Raw genomic sequence first — 15,695 nt, forward strand, 5'->3', positions numbered from 1 at the left:
CCCAAACAGTCACAGGACCGTGGTTCTCTGCTCCCACCCTCCCCATCGGCCAGAAGGGGGTTTGCAGCAGCAGACGCCTGGGCCGCCCTTCCTGGGCAGGGCCGGGGAAAAGGGAGGTGGACTCACCTCGGCGGTGAATGCCGGCTACCTCCGCGGCCTCTCCTGGTTATGCTCAGACAAAGGCGAGCCCAGCGCGGGTGCCGCCCGGCATCCCTGGTCTTCCGAGTGCGGTCCCCGGGCCTTCAGAGTAACCAAGGAAGATGCGCGCAGGGGCGGACTTTGCATCCAAGCAAGGTCACCCAGAGCAATGTGGCCGGCGCAGAGGGGCGCTTTTGTCCAGGGGTGGGAGCGGCTTGCAGCTAACAGTCGGCTCCCCCTCGCTCGGCGGCGGCTGCGTCCCCTGTCATCATCGCAGCTCGTGCCTCTAAGGTATTTTCTTCTTTCCAGCTCGCAGCTGGTAGAGGCTCGGCTTCCTTAAGATGGTTAATTACAGTGCTTTTGTGTGCAGGGTGGGTGGGTGGGGGCAGGGCTGGCCAGAAAGCACAGCCCCCTGCCAGAATCCGGGGATCTCCATTGGCTGGGAGGGGAGCATTTCCAAGAGCCTCACCAGCTGCAGAAGCGGAAATGAGTTCCTGGTGGCGCATCACAGATTTAAAAACAAAACAAGGAATAAATAAATAAATAGATAGATAGATAAATAAATGGTGGCGATGGCCTCATTCCTCCAATTAAGAGGGACGGAGGGAACGATATCCTCAGGACCCCATTTCAAGGGTCCCTCAGGCGGCCACTGACTATTGATTGAGCGTGTGCCAAGGAGCGGGGTGGGGAGACAGAATCTTCCCAGGCACACTTGCTGCAGACCACCGAGGGAAAGGCGCCCCCTGCAGTTGTGTGCGGCTGTGGCCCTGCTCCGGAGGATTTTACGAGGACAGTAGAATAGTTAACACTGAGGCCTCTGAAATCAGACCAGAAGTGGGTTTGAACCCTGGCTCTGCCAGTCACTAGCTGGGGGACCAGGCCGGGTAAGTGATCTTAACCTTCTGGGTCTCAGTTTCCTCATCTTTGAAATGGAAACATGGTACTGGTCTTTCTGCATTTAATGAGATGATGCACCGAGAGTGCTTAGCACAGTGCCGGAGCTTGAGAAAGGCTCTGTACATGTTTCTTGCTTACTGTTTTTATTTTTAGACCTGCAGCAGGTTGAATGGTGGCCCCCCCCCAAAAAAAAAAAAGATATGGCCATGTCCTTACCTCAGGAACTTGTGAATGTGACCTCATTTGGAAAAAGAGTCATTGCAGATGGAATTAAGGGTCTCCAGATGAGATCATCCTGGATTTAGGATAAACCCTAAATCCGATGGCAGGTGTCTGTATAAGAGAAGAGAAGGGGAGAAGACCTATGAGAGGGGAACACCATGTGACAACAGAGGTTGAGATCGGGGTGATGCAGGTACAAGCCAAAGAATACCAAGAGCTGCTGACCACCACGAGAAGCTGGGAGGCCTGGAATGGATTCTCCCTCCCAGCCTCCAGAAGGAGCCAGACCTTTTGACACATTTGATTTCAGACTTCTAGGCTCCAGAATTGTGAGAGATATATTTCTATGGTTTTGAGCCACCTAGTTTGTGATACTTTGTTACGCCATCCACAAGAAACCAATACAAGAGCCCAAGTAGGAACTGACGCCTATTCTTATCTCCTGACCCTCTCAGTCACTGCGGTGGCTTTTGTTCTGGGAACACACGAAGTTCATGTGCAGTTGCCTCTGCCAGGAATGCTCCTCCCCCAGATGTTCACATTACTCGGGTGTCAGCTCTGACATAATCTTAGAAAGGCTTTCCCTCATCACCCTGCAACCCATAGCCCATAGTCTGATTTTTTTAGTATATATTTTTAAAATGGTAGTAAAATATGCATAACATAAAATTTACCATTTTAACCATTTGCAAGTGCACAGTTCAGTGCCATTAAGGACATTCACGATGTTGTACAACCATCACCACTATCTAGTTCCAGAACTTCCTCATCTCCCTGAATGAAAATCCCATCCCCATTAAGCACTTCCTCAATCCCCCTCCCCCAACCCCTGGCAACCATGAACCCACGTCCTGTCTCTGTGGATGTGCCTGATCTGGACATTTCACATAAATGGAATCACACGCTGTGTGGCCTGTGTGTCTGGCTTCTCTCACTGAGTATGTTTTACAAGGATCATCCCAATGTAGTGTGTCAGCGCCTCACTCCTTCTTATGCTGAGTAGTATATTCCATTGTATGCGTGGGCCACATTTTGTTTATCCATTGGGCTGTTTCTACTGTTTTTGGGTATTGTGAATAATGCTGCTATCAACATGGGTGTACACGGACTTCCTGAGAAACCTGATGTGTTTTTTTCCCCACAGCATTTACCACTATTTGAAATGATTTACTTGTTTCTTGGTTTATTCTCTTGACCCCCTTATCAGAATATAAATTTCAAGAGAAATGAGACTTGGTTGGTCTTGTTCACGGCAACGTCTTCCACAGAGGGTGGGTGCATCTGGCATAAAGGAAACGCAGGTAGAATGTGTGAACGCTGGTTCCTGTCGTGCATACCAGACAACATTCTACTCACGTGGCTGCTTCCCTCATGAGTAGAATGGATGGAGAAGGGAGAGAAAAGGCACCGTGGACAGAGGGCCGTTTGAAAATCAGCATCCCCTTATCTATGAGAGTGCACTGGGAGCTGTCCGTGGTGCTGCAGCCATCGCCGGGAGCCAAGCGCGTGACCCAAGCTTGGCGCTTTTCTGGTGTGTGGTTTGTTTTATGTTTTGTTTTTTTGGGGGGAGGACTTTGGTGTATTTTTAATTGGGGTTAAAATATGCATGACATAAAATTTACCATTCTGATAATTTTAAGTGTGAGGTTCAGCGGCATTAATTACATTCACAAGGTGCAACCATCACCTCCATCATCTCCAGAACTTTTTCATCTGTCCAGACTGAAACTGTCCCCGATAAACAATAACTCCCCAGCCCATTTCTCCTGTCCCTCATAATGCACGCTTATTGCTGACTCTCTAATCCCTAGACCAGTGGTTCTCACCGGAAAGCAATTCTGACGCCCTCACCCCAGGGGACAATTGGTGATATGTGGAGGCATTGTATGTTACCACGACTCGGGCATGCGAATGACATTGACATCGAGTGGCCAGAGATCCGAGATGCTGCTCAACACCGTACAGTGCACAGGACAGTCCCCACGATGGAGAATTATCTGGCCCCAAGTATCAGTGGGGCTGGGGCTGAGAAACTTGCCCTAGAAGAATGCCTGAAACAGTCAGTTCTCAGTAGTTTAAGACATGGAAATTGTTAAACCTCCTCAAATCTCATTTTCCTGATTTGCAAAGGGGATTAATAAAAGCACATTCAACCCTCATTTCTTGTTTCCATATTTGTGAATTTGCCTACCGGCTGAAATTTATTTGTAACATTTGTAACCCCCAAATCAATACTTGCGGTGCCTCAGGGTCGTTTGCAGGCAGCGCAGAGCTGTGAAACATTTGAGCGCATGTTGCCACCTGCGCTGGGGCAAAGTGATGCTCTGTCTTCTTATTCCAGCACAGGCTGTAAACACCTTTCTTTTTCGGGGTCTATTTAGTGCCATGCTTTTGCATTTGTGTGCTTGTTGTTGGTTATTTGGCTGTTTATCATGGCTCCCACGCATGGCACCGAAGTGCTATCTAGTGTTTCTAAGCACAAGAAGGCTGGGACACGCCTTACGAAGAAGATACGCACATTAGATAAGCTTCATTCCAGCATGAGTTGTAGTGCTGTGAGTTCAAGGTTGAGGAATTGACCATGCATTTTAAACAAGGTGTCTTTCAGCAAAACACACACATAAAATAAGGGTATGTATTGCTCAGTGGATGACAATGTTGCTCACAGGAACCTAACCCTGTATTTCCCCATGAGCAGGGGCTCAGTGTTCACTGTTCCGTGTTTGCAGCAACTTTATAGAGCAGAACTGCTGCTAACAATGAGAACTGACAGTATCTACTTCCGAGGGCTACTGTGAGGACTAGATAGGACTGTGCATGTAAAGCAGTTAGCGCAATGCTTATAGTCAGTAACAGGAAAAAATATGTTATGTAATCTGGAAAAAAAATCCCATTAAAACAGACCTGCATTTGTATAATGCATGCAGCCTTCATTATTTAGAGCTGCAGAGAACTGTTGGGAGGCTCTGTGTAATTACCATGCTGGACTGTAGCCAGTGCATGGTGGGAGAACTGTGTTCCCCAGACCCAGTCGATCGTTCCTCAAGGCCACACATGGTCATAAAGACATAAATGGAAGCATGCCATCCACTAAATCACCCATACGGCTTTCCTTGGCAGCCTGGGCTCGCATGGTTTCTGTCCAAGAATTAACTAGCCCTCTGACTGTTTAAATTAAAGGGCAAAAATAACACCACTCCACCAGTCAGTAAATGTACTTTTTTGGGACTTTTTTAAATTAATTTTTAAAGTTTGAAATAATTTTAGAATCACATGAGGTTGTAAGAAATAATAGACATCCCATTTACGCTTTCCCCCGTGTTACCCAATTGTGACATCTCACAAAATTATAGTACAATACCACTATTGCTTTTGATACAGTCAAGATTCAAAACATTTGCATCACTCCAGGATCCCTCATGTTACCATTTTTTAGCCTCTTCCACTTCTCATTCCCCAGTCCCCGTGTCCTTAACCCCAGGAAACCACAAATATGTTCTCCATTTTTATAGTTTTGACCTTTCAAGAATTTTATGTAAGAGTATGTAGTCTTTGGCATTGGCTTTTCCCACTCAGCATAATTCTCTAGAACTTCATCCAAGTGGTTGTATGTATCAAGAGTTTATTGCTTTTTATTGCTGAGTACTATTCCACGACACGAAATCTGTAGAACAGGCAAATCCATTGAAACAGAAAGCAAACTAGTGGTTGCCAGGGGTTGGGGTGGGGGTGGTCGGGGAGTGACTGGTAAGGCGGACAGGATTTCTCGCTGGGATGGTGAGAGTGTTCTGGAGTTAGTGGTTATGGCTGCACAACTCTGTGAAGGAACTAAAAACCACTGAATTGCATACCTTAAATGGGTGAATTGTATGGTATGTGAATTATATCTCGATAACGCTGTTATTAACCAAAAAAAAGTACCATGCTTGTAATTAATAGTTTGGTTATTATCTGCTTCCCTGATTCTAAGTTCCCGAGGACTGGTATAATGCCAGGTTTGCTCACTGCTGCATCCCCCCAGATGGCCTGGCCTGTATAGATGGGTCAAGCTATCTTTCTCAAGATGAATTACGTAGAGTAGGGTTTCTCCACCTCAGTACTAATGACATTTGACGCTGGATCAATCTCCGTTGTAGGGGACCGCTCTGGACACTGTGGGGTGTTTAAACAGCATCCCTGGCACCCACCCCCTCCATGCCAGGAGCACCATGCCAGGAGCACCCCCAGTCATGACAACCATAGATGTCTCCAGACACTGCCCAGTGTCCCCTGGGGGCAAATCACTCCAGTTGACAACCACTAATTTAGAGCCACCGAATTTGAGGTGCTGAATGGGCTCTTAGAAGGCCCCCCAAAAAGGCTGGCATCCAGGATGTTGCTGAAGGGACAACCAGGGCTTAGCTGTATCAAAAGGGCCACATCCACTCAGCCAGAAGCGGTCGGTGGGGCTCTTAAACCCACTCAAGTGGGACGTAAAGTAAAACACACTTCTAGGTTCGCATCCAGGGCTTGGGGTACGGGGTCCGCAGTCCGTGATGTGAGGCTTCCGCAAAGCTGAGTGGTTAAAGGGAAAGCGGGGCTCGGAGAAGGGGCGGGACTTGGGCACAGACCACCCCCCACATTTGGGTAGTTAAATAACAGACGGGGCTACGGGTAAGAGGCGGGGCTTGTGGCGGAGGCGAGGCTCGAGGCAGAATCAACGCCTTAGTCGCGAAGCAGGAAGAAAGGAGGGAGCCGCGCGGGGGGCGGGGCCGGGGGCGCGTGGCCGGGCGCGAGCGGCACGAGGCCCGGTGACGTCAGCGCCGGGGCCCCGCCCCTTCGCGCCTGGGGTCGACTCGCGCTCTGCGGAGACGCTAAGATGGCGGCGGGGAGCTACTACGGCTTTGCGCAGGGTGCTGGCCCGCGGTACAGGTAACGGCCCCGCGCTGCCCGCCCCGGGGCAGTCGCGCCGCGAGTACCCGCGGGTCCGCGTCTTGGGCAGAATTGGGTGGGACACGTGCTAGGGGTCCCGTTTTGGTTAAGGTGGCCGCGGAGCCAGGGCGGCCGCACCCCCGCGTTGTGTCTGTGAAGGGGAGGGGTTCCTGACGTGGGAGGGGGCCCTGGGCCTGCTGCGGGGATGGACTCTGAGCCGTGCTGCGTGGGGGATCCGTAGCTGCGGGGGCCGCCGACATCTGACGGGGGAGGGGGCCGTCTTGAGGAGGGCGCCGCCACCCGAGGAGGTGCCTGGCCGGGCGGGGCGGGGAGGAGCAGAGGGCGGAGGGCGGGAACGCACGACCCCTGGAGAGAATGGGGAGGGGGCGGAGGAGACCCGGCAGGTTACCTGGCCTGGCAGATACCTTGGCGTGGTAGGGAGGGGAGTGGGGGTGTTGACCTGGCCCCCGATTGGGAGTTAGGACCTACCTGGGAGGGTACCTGGCCAGGCAGGGGGATGTGGGGTTTGGAGGTGCTGACCCCTGAAGGTGGGGGTGTAGGGTGTGAGAAAACCCAGACCTGGGAGGGTACCAGAGGGAGATGCAGAGACTTGGGGAGGAGGGTTGAGGCTTGTTTGGGGGGCTGAGCAGAGACTTGGGGAGGGGGTAGCTGACTTGACATGGGGGAAGTCCTGAGACCCAATAGGAAGGTGGGCACCTGGGGCTTCCAGAGGAGGCAGAACAGTTAGGAAGGGTACAGCCGGGACGGTTAGGAGGGGTGGAGGGACCTGGGGTCTTGAAACTCAGTGGAGTAGGAGTTTGGATATGTAAGATCTAGAAAAGGGTCAGAATCCAGGCGTTTGGGCGAGAGGGAGACAAAGGAGCCTAGAGAAGAGATTGGTGTGTGTGTGTGGGGGGGAGTGGCGGCAGGGATAGGAAGCAGCCAGGGGAAGGATGGTTCTATGGGGAGATACGTGGGGTATTTTTGTATTTCGACTGTACAGACACTCCCCCCAGGCCTCCTGCCCGGTCTTCCCCCCTCTCCCTCCCACACCAGTTCTTGGAGCATCTCTGCTCTCCTTCAGCTTTCAAGATCAAGTCCCAGGCAGGGCTGCAGGGCTGGCATCCCTGAGGGGACGTGCCCCCCTCCCCCATCATTTTCATTTATCACCCTTGTGTCAGTTTCTACCTGGTAGCCTGGCAGAACCTCTTGGGCCTGTTTTCTCACAGAGTCTGAGGAGCCAACCACAGGTGCCAGCCGCCCCTTTCACAACTTGAGAGACAAGTGTCTGCTGCACTAGGGGCCTTTGCTGCACATGTTGTTCGTGTGTTGCAAATAGATGAGGCCAGTGGAAAGTGAGTGCCATCCCCTCAACCTGGTTGTTGTGATACTGCCATGCTCTTTCCTATGGGACACGGGGAACCAGGGCTTGGAAGGAAACAAGGATTGTAGCCATTGGGAGCGTTCCTTATGTTTTCTGCACTCGGTATGGTCTCTAAGGTGTAATGTTTGGCTGGTAATGGATTTTCTATCAGGGAAGGAATGCATAGCCTGCTGTTTCCTGGAACAGAGTGTTAGGTTTTATTTTATCCCATCCTCCTTGGTAGTATTGATTGCCACTGATTAAAGAAGCAGGACTCTGCTAGTCTTGTAGTCTGTTGAGACCGTGTGTTTCTAGAAACGCTCCACTCTTCTCTCTGCTTGCTAGCTTTTCTCTTTTCTTTCTCTTTCTCCAACGCATTCTTCAGTCAGAACTGGAAAATCACTTTAATGTTATGCTTTGTATTAAGATTACCTTCCAGAGGAGAAATTGAGTGTTTACACTGTTAAAATAGATAGACAGGCATACTTTGGAGATATTGTGGGTTTGGTTCCACACTGCCACAATAAAGCAAATAGCACAATAAAGCGAGTCACATGAAATTTTTGGTTTCCCAGTGCATAAAAAAGTTATTTACACTCTGCTGTAACCTATTACGTATACAGCAGCATTGTGTCTACAAAATGTACATGCCTTAATTAAAAAATACTTTGTTGCTAAAAAAAAATGCCAAAATGGCACTGAGACTTGCTTGCTGCAGGGTGATCACAAGCCTTCAATTTGTAAAATGTGATATCTGAAGCACAGTAAAGTGAAGCACAGTAAAACAAGGTATGCCTATAATTGCCAGTAGCTGTTTTTGTCATTTATTTGACTTACTGTGCTTACATGTTTTAGCACAGCTATTGTCTGTTTTCTGATGACGTAGGTGCTACACCATACACACATGTCACCAAGGATGTGAAACCACCATGAACCCAGCGTCAGAACTGTCTGGCTTAAGAATTGTCCCTGAGTGCACGTGTTATTCTTTGAGAAAAGAGAAGTTTTAACTAAAACTAAAATGAATCACACCAAAATAAATTTCAGTCTCACAAAATATTTAAACAAGATAGTTTGCATTATCAGAATGATTTTAAGTTAACCAGATATTCTTTCTCTTCTGGGGGAAATGGCTTTTGCTTAAAACCTTCACATGCTTTTAAAGTACACATTTCTCATATGATGTGCCATGGAAAAGCTGATTAGATAACAGGTTTTCTGAGTACCAACTTCATGGTGGCATTTGAACAACAGTATTTACAAAGACTGTTTCATGAATTGCCAAAGCAAAGACAAGAGTTTGTTTCTTAGAGGAATTTTGAGTAGATTTTCTTGGCTTTTAAAACTGACCACTGTGGCACTGGATAGGAATATTCCTTTTTTTTACTGGAATTTTTTTTTTTTTTTTTTAATAAGGCAGGTGCAGCTCACAGTGGCCTATGCTGGGATTGAACCAGCAGCCTTGGTGTTATTAGCACCACGCTCTAATTAACTGAACTAACCGGCTACCTTTGATAGTAATATTCCTTATATCATAATCCACAAATCAAAAATCTCTCCCAGAGGCAACGGGTACCTTGGGGAAGGCGCTAGAGCCCAAACTGACCATGGGAAGTGCCGGCAGACAGAAGATTGCCTGTTAACACCCCTGGTTAGGAGCTCCCCGCTCTGTCATGTATGGCCGCACCCAGGCCAGCCTCCACTGCCTGCCCACTCACATGTCTTCAGACCCTTCCAGAGCGAACCTTACCTGCCAAGGCCCATCTGTCCCCTAAGCTTAGGTGCAAGGAGCACAGGCTGCCCGGGAGAATCTAGTGGTCCAGCTTTGCCGACCAGGGTGCACACCGCTACGTGGACTCCTACCACCTCACCTGAAAGCAGCGTTGCTTTAGACACCCAGGAAGGTGGGGCCTGTGGGAACCTCTAGCTGAGTTTGAAGCAGTCCTGATAAGTGAGCACCTACGCAGCACCCATTTATTCCCCGGTGGAACTGACAGGAAGTTGACCTTCGAATAGCAAGTCACACGAGTCTTCCTGTTAGAATGTAGTTGCTGTTGTCTTTTTTAAAGGTCCATCTCAGTAAGACTAACATACATGTTAGGGATTGATGGAAGGAATTCCTTGGGAGGTAATTTTGAGTGGCAGCTCTGGACTGCCAATAAAATGTTGGCTTAAGTGTATTTTAAGGAAAAACTTTCAGATGACAGAACCATGATGTCTTAGATCCTATTACAAATACATTTGGTACGTTTCAAATTTTTGAAGTGTGGATTTTGAATTTTCATTTTTTCTGTTTTAGAACCAAAAATCAACTCATCAACAATGGAGCATAAGTAAATTCTAGTAGAGGTTTTTTCCCCCCTAAACATATTCTGTTTCTGAATTTTTAATATTTTTATTACATTTGTCTTTTGTCTGGATCTAATTTGTGTATATTGAGAATTATCAGAACAATACATCAAATTTAAAAGCATTTTCAAATGACTTTTTAAAAACTATTTTTTGACATGAGTGTAATTGGTGTCGTTTTGTGTGGTTATAGAGGTAAGGGGACAAAGACATTGATCTGGATGAATAACTGGTAGTCCTGGAAAAATAAGGAAAATGTGCAGGCATCATTTGTAAACCTGTATTCATTCTCCTTTTATATTAGTAATTGAAAGTTTCTGTAACTTCAGATCAGGGATTGCAGACAGCCCTGTAAGGGTCAGACATGTACATAAATGAATCGAGTCTAGAGAGTGTATGGGGTGGGGGGAACAAAGACAGAGCTTGTACCCCTCCATACACACACACACACACACACACACACACACACACACCACCGGTTGTCAACCAAACCCAGCTTGGGGAGTTTGTCAACCAAACCCAGCGTGGGGAGTTTGTCAACCAAACCCAGCGTGGGGAGTCTTCTTCCCATTTCCCCAGAGAACCTGCAGTCCCCTTCTATGTGAAATCATGCAAGTTTTAAATACCAGCACCAAATTCAGGCTATGTGGGACAAATGATACCTGCCTCCACTTTATGACATCTGCTTTATATTTTTAAAAGTTTAAACATGATACTGTAGAAGATATTATAGCTGCAGTTCATAATAAAAAGGTACAGTACATTCTGAACTAGTTGGAGGAGCCCTCCATTTCGACTGGTTTTAGTCAATTAAGACGATTCTGGGGGGCGTTTATTGTGTCAGTAGCAATTTTTGTTTTCATCACAGCTCTAAGTTGTTCAGACAGCTTATTCATCAAAGCCAAGTAATGCTGTCCAATTCCGAACAAAATTAGGAGGCTTTGACAAATCACAGAGAGTTTTTGCTTGTTTCTTTTTCTTTCTTTCTTTCCTCTTCTTTCTTTCTTTTTCTTTCTTTCTTTCTTTCTTTCTTTCTTTCTTTCTTTCTTTCTTTCTTTCTTTCTCTCTCTCTCTCTTTCTCTCTCTCTCTCTCTCTCTCTCTCTCCTTCCTTCCTTCCTTCCTTCCTTCCTTCCTTCCTTCCTTCCTTTTTTTTGCATGTCGTTTTCTATGTCTGTCATGCCTTAAATGTGATGTGTGCTGTTTACTCATATTCTTTAGAATCTTGGTAGGAAAAGATATGGACACCACCCAACGTTTAATTCGTTGGTAATTGTTCCCTTTTTCTGTCCCTTGTACCAAGGTATCTGCCACAAACTGAAACTGAAATTCTCTGTCTGTTCTTTTCTCTTATACTTGTGTTATATGATAATTTTAAGGTTGCCAATTTCTTTTAGCTGGAAAGTTCATTTGTAAATATTTTGGGCAATGAGATATCTTTTTTGGTAGATATTTTACTTTGGCAGATTTTTTCCCCCCTAAAGGTAAGTTACATGTGTGGCACATCACTGTCCATTTGCCTTTTTATTATTTATTTAAGATTTTATTGGGGAAGGGGAACAGGACTTTATTGGGGAACAGTGTGTACTTCCAGGACTTTTTCCAAGTCAAGGTGTCCTTTCAGTCTTAATTGTGGAGGGCGCAGCTCAGCTCTAGGTCCAGTTGCCGTTACTAGTTGCAGGGGGCGCAGCCCACCATCCCTTGCGGGAGTCAAACCGGCAACCTTGTGGTTGAGAGGATGCGCTCCAAACAACTGAGCCCTCCGGGAGATGCTGTGTTCAATCTTAGTTGCAGGGGACGGAGCCCACCATCCTTTGCGGGAGTTGAAGAATCGAACCGGCAAGATTGTGGTTGAGAGTCCACTGGCCAATGTGGGAATCGAACCCAGCAGCCTTCCGCATTAGGAGCACGGAGCTCCACCGCCTGAGCCACCGAGCCGGCCCACCATTTGCCTTTTTAAATTAGCAATCCAAGTCACTTACTTGTCACTGTTGACTAAAACTCAAGAATTGCTTCACTTTGATTCTGTAGCATTATTGTATTTTGGAAAGTCAATTCCAGTGACTGAGGATAACTCCTTGATGAGGTTTGCTCTCTGGGAGCAGAATAAGCTATAACATCTAAGACCCTTGGAATGAATGTTTTAAAAAGGCAGTGGCTCTTTAAAACATACTGAATGTCATTGGTTGAATCCATGGTTGGTGGTTCGATGTCTGTTGTATTTGCTCATGAGAACCTCAGATTGGCTGTCCAGCCCTGCTTCCCCTTGTTGACACCAGAGAGGCACATGTTAGACCCGTGTAGACGTGGCTGTGGCGGTTTTTCTGCCCCTTAAAGCAGCAGGAGAGGGCTGGAACCATAGATTACCCCTCACTGTTCCCAAAACATTGGCCTCTCACCAGTGTTTCACAGCATTAAAAAGGCACGGCTGTAGTGTTCGTGGTTGGAATTCTTTCAGTGCTTCTAGGAGTACTTGTACATAATGCTTTCTCTTTAGCTTAACCAGCACAATGTCACCAAGACAGACTTCTTAAGCCCCTGACAGGCGGGGCGAACCATGTAGCGGCCCTCTGTGTGGGTACCATATTCCTGATCAGAAGGATGGAAGAGAATTCCAGGAGTTCCCCTGCCAAGCAGAATCTGGCTCACCCTCGAGGCTCGGGACACCCCTGTCACCAGGCTGGAATCCCTGCCTCAGGAATGCCAAGCCGAGTGACTGTCTCTGGGAGCTGAGCAGCCCTGATTTGGAGCCAGAGACTCCTGCCTACATTTTAAAGAAGGTTGCATATGGGGAAGGGGACACAAATCCTGTCATCTTCTCAAGAGCCCAACGATTTGTGTCATCGAACACCTTTCCAGTACGTTGGGATGTTTTCCGGACATCTATATCTGAAATTGGTATTTCATGGTGGAGAATGCACATGGGCTTTCGTGGTTAAGAAAATAAAATTCCGCTTTAAAAAAAAATCAGAATTGTTATGGGTTTGAATGTATAATATGTAAATATTTTGAATATAATACTTTTGTGAACCAAAGTGTCAAATGAAATCATCATTGGGTGTGTATGTATGTGTGTAACATAAAGTAATTAAATGTGATCTTATTGCCAATAAAATGGATTTGAAAACATCCTCCCTGATGGATGTCTTTAGTGACTGTATTAGCAGTGAGTATTGCACTTTACAATGCACCATCTAAGCTCTGGATGCTACCCCAACCCTGTGTGTCTCAGAGGCTCCTGGAAAACCCAGGTCAGGATGCTGGAGCAGAGCTTTTCTCTCGGCGCGGCAGGATAGGTGATCTGTGGTGTTGAGATTTGTAACTGCTCAGCGCTGCGATTTGATCTCAGTCTTGCTTAGTTTACACCACCTGAGGGAGTGTCAGGAAGAAGAGTGACAAGTAGGTGAAGAGCTCACTGCTTAGGGGGAGGCTGTACCAAGAGTAAACCTGTGACTCGATTTCTCTTCCTCGACCACCACTCCCCGCTGCTCGGTCTTGGTCACAGGTTGAAAATAGGCAGCCTGAAGACCATGTTTGATTCTCACATCAGCTTTCTTTGGCCTATGCGGAGGGTGTTTTGCTCACTTTATTTGAATTAGTCACCAGCATTTCAAAATTGGGAGACTTGACAAAAATCTTAATTTCTAGCATCGCTAGAAAGTCAGAAGATCTGGGTGGCATTGTGAGCTCCTGCCGTGTGCGAGGCACAGCAGCACGTCAGTTCTTGTTTGTCATGCCATCCCAAGAGGTAGGTGTTCGCATTTTACAGGTGAGTAAACTGAGGCAAGGAAAGAATAAGTGACTCACCCAAGGCCTCACAGTGAGCAGAGCCAGGATTGGAAGCCAGATGGGCCGTGGCTCTCTACCCAGTTACTAAGCTTGAAACCCCTGAGAACTCGAACCCAGTTCTCATGCAGAACCCTGACTTCCTCCACTGCTTTTCTCCACCTTCTTGCTCTTAGGGAGTGTGTCATGTGGGCCCTGGGATTTTAACCTGTGGGAGCGCCTACGTGATGACATGGAGAAGTCAGTGCCATTGGAAGAATTTATTACATTTCCCGAGAGAAGGGCCTAGGCCTCACCACGCCAGGCCAGGCCACATAAAATTTGCCACTTAACCTCAGTGATTGCTTTTTGATGTCCCCATTCCAGCAGGGGCCCTGTGAAGCCCAAGGTTACAGGCAAAACTCTCTGTGGGAATCAGGGCAGGAAGTCACAGCTTTCATCTGATTCTTGAAAGGACTCAGAAAAGGCGAGGAGAAGTTGAGAGAAGGCGATATGACTTGTGTGAGGTACTCTTCCTTCAGACCTCGGGCAGGGAGCCTGGGCGGGAGCAAGTCTTTCTGCTGCCCACTCAGCTGCTTTAGCCCCCAGAAGCCAGATCCCCAGCCCCAGGGACTCCAAACCCGTCCTGGTCCGGCAGCACCGCTGACACTCTCTGTGGGCATCTGCCCTAGGCACTGGCGGGTGTTGAAAAGCATCCCTGACCCCACCCACTCCATGCCAGGAACATCCCCCATTGTGACAACCACAGATGTCCCCAGACACCTCCCAGTGTCCCCTTGGGGGGCAGAACCACCTCGGGTGAGAACCCCTGGTCTAGATTACCTAGGTTTTGACAACCATGGGGGCTATGCCTGTGGAAAGTCTTTTCCATGAGCCATTTTTGTGGCCAGCTCCACTCCTAAAATCCGGATGTGGTAGACTGGTTCCCAAAATGTCTCTGTCCTTTATTCATTATGTCCACCCCTTACTGCGGAGACGTTGTAGGTCTTCCCATCTAAAAATGGCATTGATTTTCTGGGCCTTGAATCTGGGCTCCCTCTGCCTCACCTCAGCAGATCGACTGCTGTGGAAGTGACGCTACCATATGTCGAAGGTTTGTGTCCCCACAAAATTCGTGTGTTGAAGTATAATCCCAGTGTGATGGTATCAGGAGGTGGAACCTGGGGGGGATTCGGTTATGAGGGTGGCGCCCTCATGAAAGGGAGTCGTCCGCTTATAACAGAGCTGCCTTGTCCTTTGCCACATGAGGACACATGAGAGAAGACAAAGTATGTGGCCGTACTTTGCCAAGCCCTGTTTCAGAACAATTTCTCCCTTTATCCATTCCACCTGGGCTCCTCCATGCTGAGGAGGAGACCCACAGGACATACACTCCCCAAATTTGAGGAATACTCCATGCTCCACTTCCTCAGCTTGCTGAGCTAAGTAACAGTGAGGTGACACTTTATCTTCCCAGCCACACACAGTTGTATGTAGGTGGCTTTGTGGGGTCATGAGCAATTAGAGTAAGATAGGTCGAGTGTTCCCCTTTGGGTCACGACTAGCACTTTGATCATTGTCATCAAACATTCACTGCACCTGACTGCTCTGCAAAGCCCTGTTTCAGGTGTTTGTAAAGCCCCAGATTGCCAGGAGCCAGCTTTAGCCAAACTTCACAGGTGACCGGATGTATCAGGCATCCTTATTCCATTTCCACCGCTTTGGTTGAGACCCCTGCACGTCTCACATCTTCCAGCAGTCCTTTCCCCTGATTCTCCCCTCTGTAGCCATCACCAACGGTACTGGTCAGTTTGGGCCACCGTAAAACAATACCAGAGACTGGACGGCTTAAACAATTTTACTTCTCCTAGTTCTGGATGCTGGCAGTCCAGGATGAAGGTTCTGGAGGCGTTGGTTTGCTTGAGGCCTCTCTCCTTGGCCTGCAGGTGGGTGCCTTCTCCCTGCGTCCTCACATGGTCTCTGTGTGCAGTCCTTGGTGTCTGTAATACGGGCACCCCTCTCACAGGACTAGGGCCCTCGCGTATCACC

At 47.9% G+C, this 15,695-nt stretch overlaps 2 protein-coding genes across 5 annotated transcripts in view; one reads left to right on the plus strand and one right to left on the minus strand.

The window, feature by feature from the left end:
* The window catches only part of ATCAY (ATCAY kinesin light chain interacting caytaxin), a 29,315-nt gene extending 28,801 nt beyond the window's left edge, over positions 1–514 (minus strand). The window contains exon 1 of the mRNA XM_033134389.1: positions 127–514. The gene's annotated coding sequence lies outside the window, so the exon portion shown is untranslated. The remainder of the gene's footprint in view (positions 1–126) is intronic.
* A 5,580-nt stretch (positions 515–6,094) lies between these two features.
* ZFR2 (zinc finger RNA binding protein 2) overlaps positions 6,095–15,695 on the plus strand; it is a 38,056-nt gene continuing 28,455 nt past the window's right edge. For all 4 annotated transcript variants that reach the window (XM_033134161.1, XM_033134163.1, XM_033134162.1 and 1 more), the window contains exon 1: positions 6,095–6,171. In XM_033134161.1, coding sequence (XP_032990052.1) covers positions 6,119–6,171 — 53 coding nt within the window. In that variant the 5' untranslated portion in view covers positions 6,095–6,118. The remainder of the gene's footprint in view (positions 6,172–15,695) is intronic.

This window comes from Rhinolophus ferrumequinum, chromosome 18, assembly GCF_004115265.2.
Source record: "Rhinolophus ferrumequinum isolate MPI-CBG mRhiFer1 chromosome 18, mRhiFer1_v1.p, whole genome shotgun sequence".
Taxonomy (NCBI): domain Eukaryota; kingdom Metazoa; phylum Chordata; class Mammalia; order Chiroptera; family Rhinolophidae; genus Rhinolophus; species Rhinolophus ferrumequinum.